This window comes from Polypterus senegalus, chromosome 10 (genome assembly GCF_016835505.1).
Source record: "Polypterus senegalus isolate Bchr_013 chromosome 10, ASM1683550v1, whole genome shotgun sequence".
In the NCBI taxonomy this organism is placed as follows: Eukaryota; Metazoa; Chordata; class Cladistia; order Polypteriformes; family Polypteridae; genus Polypterus; species Polypterus senegalus.
Window position 1 is genome coordinate 161,487,700 of NC_053163.1, and position 6,563 is coordinate 161,494,262.

Consider the following 6,563-nt stretch of genomic DNA (forward strand, 5'->3'; position numbering starts at 1 on the left):
GGAGGAGGGCCGTGTTTGACCGGTGGTCACAGACTGTTAGGAGGGGCAGGGCTGCCTTTACAAGCCCGCGATCTGTAACTTGATTTATTCCTCTACTCTGTCCAGTTAGCCAATCAGAGGGGTCCTTTCGCTTGACTTCTCACTGCCCCCATCATGGCCCACCGGGCACAACGCCCCACTGTGTTAAGCCCGATTAGCGCTATAGGCAGCCCTCTGCTGCCATCTACTGGATACAAATAAAAAATCACAACTATTTATTTTGGTGACGTAGCTCATCAATATTCATGAAGGGGCGGGGCGCAATGCATTGCACGAGAAGCCGCTCCAGTATTGGAACAAACTGAAACTGAGCCGCTGGTCGAGTACGGCGCCGGTGCTCACGATGGGAAGTGGTCGTCATACGGTGACATCGTCTGTGCGGACCACCGTGGGTGGTGACCGTGATCTGCAGCGACGTATAGCATTTACGTGACGGAAAGGCAAAATACTAAACCTCTCAATATTCTCTGGTTCTCTCGCCCCATAACCCCGATTAATGTTTCCAATTTAACGTTATTAAAAGGCTGTGGGCGAGGTGATCCCACAAAAGAGAACATGGCGTATTACTGACAACAAAAGACAAGTTCACACGGTGAAGACTCACTTAACGACCAAAGTTACTGTCTGTTTTTACACTCCTTTTTATTACTCTTTAATTTAATATTGTTCTTTAGCAGTATGCTGCTGCTGCTGGTTATGTGGATTTCCCCTTGGGATTAATAAAATATCGTATCTGTCTATCAAAGATAGAGAAGCGACCTCCGTGAATGGCAGGTGGTATCGGGTGCAGTTCACATGTGCCTCCAGTAGGGGGTCAAAGCGGGCGAGTCGGCAGGTGCTTCCTGTGGAGCTGCAAGGCGCTATAGCGCCGGTCAAAGCGCCTTTGAAGGCAGCTGCCCAGAGTGCTCGTAGGGTTGTGAAAGGCGCTATATAAAGACCTCACTTTTCTTTCTGGACGGACACCCAGCACTCGGACCGGCGCAGGCGGACTTGGACCCTCCGCTCTCCCTGCTGGACGGTGCAGGCGAAGACGCAGCCCTCCCTCCAGTGGGCGGCCGGCACGGTGAGGCTGCTGCTCATGGCGAAGGTGCCGTCGGGTTGTCTGACGGGGGCGCTGCTTCTCCCCACGAGGCTCGGGCTGCAGCCTTCGGCCGTCCAGCTCACTGGGGCAAAAGGTGTTGGCAGGTCGCTGACCACACACAGCAGGGTGGCCGTTCCGCGGGTGGTCATCTCCTCGGCCGAGGGCTGGAAAATCAGGAGGGTGGGCTGTTGATGGCCTGCAAGGAGAAAGACGGAGAGACAGGAGTGAGCGCTGGGCTGTGCTCTTAGGAATATAGCGCCTTGTCCTGGGGTTCGATCACAGTCTGCCTGGAGAAAGTTTAATGGTGTGAAAGGCGCTATATTGCTGCTGATCGTTCATTGAAGAGTGACTCGCTCAGCAAACCTTGTGGCAGAGAGCCATCCCCGTCGTGCGCTGGGCAGCTCGTGTGGCACCCTGCAGAAGTGCTCATTACCCAGCAGGCAGTGCACTCTTTACAGCACCTGAGGCAGGAGGCACACCTGTGCTGGCATAGGGCAATACCACTGGTGGCTGCCCTCTGTTGGCCAAAGTGATGAACTTCAATCACCAGTGCACACGCCCGAGTTTCCATTACTGTCATGATGAGAGGCTTTATATAGCGCCTTGAGGCAGGGACTTCACTCACCATACGAAACCTTCATTTCAGAATCGGCCTGGCCGGCTGGGGGCTGAACACCTCTTTAGTCAGCACACTCGCTACGGTCACAATATGTCACTGCAGTAATGTCACCTGTGTCCCCTCCCCATTGCCGGACCTGGTGTCGCTCCTTCTTACCTGCCACCATGAGCTGCGTGCCCGTCCCAAACAAGGTTATGGAGTCAGGATGCACACACCTGGAGAAAAGAACAAAAAAAATGAGGTGATGCTGCCATCTGCTGGCCACTGCGTGTCATTGCAGCCACTGAACGGGGCCAACCACCCGAAAAGAGTTGACTGTGAGAGGCGCTATAAAGTAAAACCACACCGGGAGGGTCACTCTGATGGCCCCGGGTTTGTGTTGCCTTACCACCTGAGCCAGGTGGGCAACTGGCAGGTGTACTAATCTGACCTATCCAAAGGCGCTATATGGCACTAATGACTGCTGTGCCCTTGTGCCTCGTTACAGCCCCCTATTGCTGCTGAGCTGAAAGCAAATCTTGCTGTGCCAGTCACCCGGCTGACCTCTGACGCTGTTGTGTGATTCACGATGATAATCACCCTGTGGAGAGCCTCGAGGGCGCTATATAAAATAAAGTGGTCATTTCAAAGGGAGCACACAGTGCACTTCACCCTCCTTGGCACTGCCAATTGGTCACTCATTGGTCACTCATTTGTCACTCGGCTTTCCTAACAGATCTCTGGTTGCTTTGCTTAGCCCCTTCAGTTCCTTATTTTATATAGCGCCTTTAATCACCTGATGGGCCGACTTCATGGCAGTCATTGTAGGCATTTGCTGCGGTACGGTGGCCTTAAGATGCTGGCCACCCTGATGTGACATTGTCCTCAATTGTGCCTTCAGCTTGGCATATCTGAGTGCCCATTACAGAACTCCTACAACTTGTGTGCCACTGTGCGTCACTGAGAGCTGCAGTTTGACACCAAAGCCACTCAATTTGTGAATTTCATTTATATAGTGCCTTTCACGACACCCCTATGACAAATGACTTCACAGTGTGACCTGGACAAGTTGTGACAGGCGCTATAAACGGGTCCAAACCCAGGTGGGCTGAGGTGATAGTGTGTTTATATTGCAGGAGGGGGCACCTAAATGTGCCAAGGGGCGGTGCCACCACTGGTGGTCTGCTTTACTCGTCAGAGGGACACACGAATGCTGCTGACCATACAAAGTGTATAAGGACAGCTGGGCACCTCAGCATTGGCACCATCGGCTAATCTGCTTGGCATCCTAAACGTGCTTCTCTCTTTACAAGCAGGAAGGGCCGCTTTGGTACATAATGACAGCCGGTCACCTCGGGTGGACTTGGGACAGTCAGCTGATTGGCTTGGCATGAACTCTTGTCACTTTCTCCTCCCTGAATGTTGGCACATGTTAAACACAGCCAGCGAAGCACTCTTATTAAAGTGCACCCCTTCACAAAGGCGCTATACGTAATTTACTGTCCTTTTAGAGTACATGAGGACAACTGGTCATCATACTTAACATTGGCACTGCCAGCTAATCAGCATGGCACAGACGCCTGTTGCCCTCTGCTCTCTGTGCAGTGGCATCTTAAATGTCCTTTGCTCTTCTCTGTTCATGGGATCCACCTGTCAGGAAAGGCGCTATATGCAGTATACTGTATATCAGTTGCTGGTCACCACAGTTAGTACTGGCAGAGCCAGCTGTTCAGCTTGGCATTGACTCTCCTCGCCCTCTCCTGCCTGAAACCTGCTTCACTGCTGTCAATATTTCTGCCCTGCACCCATTAGGAAAGGCGCTATATAGGAGCTGCTGTCCATTTTGGTACAAAAGAAGAGTTAGTCACCTCAGTTTGCTTTGGCACAGTCAGCTGATCTGGTTGGCACAGACTCTTGCTGCCCTCTCCTCTCTGTCTGCTGGCATCACTCATCTCTGTTTCTCAGGTGAACCTTTTAGGAAAGGCGCTACATATCAGTTCTTGGTCACCACCAGCTAATCACCTTGGCATAGACCCTCTGCCCTCTCCTCCCTGTATGCCAGTACAGGAAGTGGGTTTCACTGTTGTTTGTATTTCTAACGTGCGCCCACCGAGAAAGGCGCTATATATTATCAGCTGTCCATTCAGGATGCATTGAAAAGCTGGGCACCTCAGTTGGCTTTGGTACATTCAGCGGCTCAGGTTGGCACACACCCACACCCACGCCCCCCCCAACCCCCATCATAGAAGAGCGTCACTGTTCTGCGCCGTCAGGAAAGGCACTATATAGCCACGTGACTCCCACTTCAGCCTCCCTGCCCCTACTTGAGCCGAGCCCGGCGGTCACGTCTGAACACCCGCTCACTAACCCCCACCGGGCACAGGACGCGCAGCTGCCCCCTGCCGGCCGCTGGCCGTCAATACTCACTCACAGCTGACCCAGAGTGCCGCGTAGAAGGCGAGCAGCAGCGGCGTCCTCATGGCGGGCAGACGTCGTCCTCGCTCTACGCAGGCGCCTCCGGCCGCGGCGGTTATAGCAGGGGCCGCTGACCAGTATGCAAATGAAGCGACACTCTGGCCAATGAGCTCCGAGTTCCTGCACTCTGCTGCCGAAAACGAACAGAGAGCAACACACCAACAACACCGGACGGGGGCGCAGTGGAGCACAGATCTGACACTGGTGACCCCCGAACTGAACAAACAGGACAGAAGGGCGGATGGGCAATTTGTTTTTATCAAGGTTGGCATTCCGACTTTGTGGCTGTGCGCGGCCCGCGTCAATGATGAGGGTCATCGAGACAAGTGGTGGGAGCAGCTCCCCCTGGAGGCCTGCACGTGTCTCGCTTTTATCAATTGTACAATGACGAGGTGCTTAATGGACAAGCGAGAAAGCACTTTAAAGAAGGCTGAGATGCCAGCTGCCTTTATTGGTGCATATAGCGCCTTTACATTCACCCCCAGGGCACTCGGTCACTCGCTGTCTTCTCTGTACTGAAGGGCGAAGTGCCAGCCAGAGCGGACACCGAACTGCCACCCGCTTTGTGCTTAGAAATCCGAAGCCCTCGCAACTTTTCGGGGTTTGGGGTGGGGGGTGGGGGGGGCACCTCTCCTGCAAGGTACGTGTCAAGATGTAAGGCGCTATATCAGTCATTTCACAGCGAGTCCCACCAAAGAAACTTTAAAGATAAGGAACTCGCGAAACATCCGACAACCACCCGTGTCTCCATAAGCGCCTAACGCTGCAGGATTTGGAAACGGAGGGCGCGGACAGAAGTGGCAGCTGAAGTGACTCCCCTCAGGGTCACCTGGCGCATCCTCTTAGGAACGTGACACGATTATTCAGGGCTGGGGTGTGAGGCGCTATATCAGCCCGGCTTGCTTTGAAAAGCTGTGACCCAGTAAGTCCGGATTCCGGCCATTTCTCCGAGCTGTGACTTTCACTGAGCGGCCAGCTGACGGGGCGACCCCGTGCGGCCCTGCGTTTTAGTCATTTTGAATCTCCGAGGGACGCGAACTCTACCTGAAGTCTGTGGGCCGAAGACCCCCTCGCGCCTCGCCCTACACGGACCCTCAGCTTAGCACGCCGCACTGCTCCGGCCACGTGCGAGACCGAAGAGGAGCGAACCGCGAATGGACGCAGGCGAAGGGAAGGAGCAGAGCAAGGCGCTATACGACGGAACGCCTCTTTCCATCTGAGTACGAGGAAGACTCTATGGTGACGCAAGCGCGAGGACACAAAGTGTCACCACACATCTGACAATGGGGACACACAGCGGCACTCGCGCGTTCAGTACAAGCGTCGCCTGCCTGAAAGGCGCTATATAAGAGATAGGTAGGTGTGAAAGGCACGATATACTGCACAGATTGATTGATGGAGGTGAAAGGCACTATATAATAGACAGACTGAGTGAAAGGCACTGTATAACTCATTAGGAGTTGTGAAAGGCACCATATAAAGTATCTATCTATCTATCTATAATAGACAGAAACCAAAGGCACAATATAAGAGATCGATTATTGACAGATGATGTGAAAGGAACGGTATGTTTGATAAGTCGATGCAAAAGGCACTTGATAACTGATAGCACAGTGAAAGGCACTATATAAATGATAGGTAGAAGTGAAAGGCACTATATAATAGATAGCTGGCCAGCAGGGGGCGGCTCAGAGCAAAGGGGTCTCCCTATCAGAGATTAAAGTGCCAGCCCGACGTGTGGCGAGTGGGGGCCGGACAGTCATAGGAGGGTCAGCTCTGTCCTCACAAGCCACTGACCACAGCAGGAGACACAGCACTAATCCTGGGGTCTCCAGGTGACCACTTTGTATTTTTTATAGCGCCTTTCACCAACACCCCAGAACAAGCCAACACAAGGTGAGTGGGCTGCAGAACAAACACTTGCCATAAATAAACACAACACGCTGGGTGCCCATGGACGAGGTGCCCCCCCATCCCCATCCCACCCTCCCCTCCATGCCGCTTTCACTCGGCGAGACCACAAACTGGCGTAGTAAAGACGAGGAGCCCCCCGACGGCCGTTAGGAGTCAGCGGCCCGCGACGTGTTTCCTATGCGAGTGACAAAACAGGAAGGACCGGCTAACCGTCTAACCGGCCGGGACAGCTGCCACCCAGACAAGGGGGGGTACAGGGGAGAGGGGGGGGCTAACGTCTGTCTGTCTGTCCAATTCAGAAACAAGCAGCAAGAAGCAGTTAGGGAGGACCCCCACTTGTTATATAGCGCCTTTGCCTTGCCTGCTGTCCCCTGGAGCCTTGGATGTTCAGATGAAGTTCGAGGAGGTGGCAGGCGTGGAGGGCCGTGTGGCTGTGCTGCTTGTCACAGAATCTTC

General features: G+C 53.6%; 1 gene segment (V, D, J or C); it reads right to left on the reverse strand.

Moving 5' to 3' along the window:
- Window positions 1-724: 724 nt before the first annotated feature.
- Window positions 725-4,220, reverse strand: LOC120537901. The segment is given in 3 exon segments: window positions 725-1,316; window positions 1,896-1,954; window positions 4,146-4,220. Coding segments are annotated over 3 exon segments (450 nt in total).
- Window positions 4,221-6,563: the final 2,343 nt, after the last annotated feature.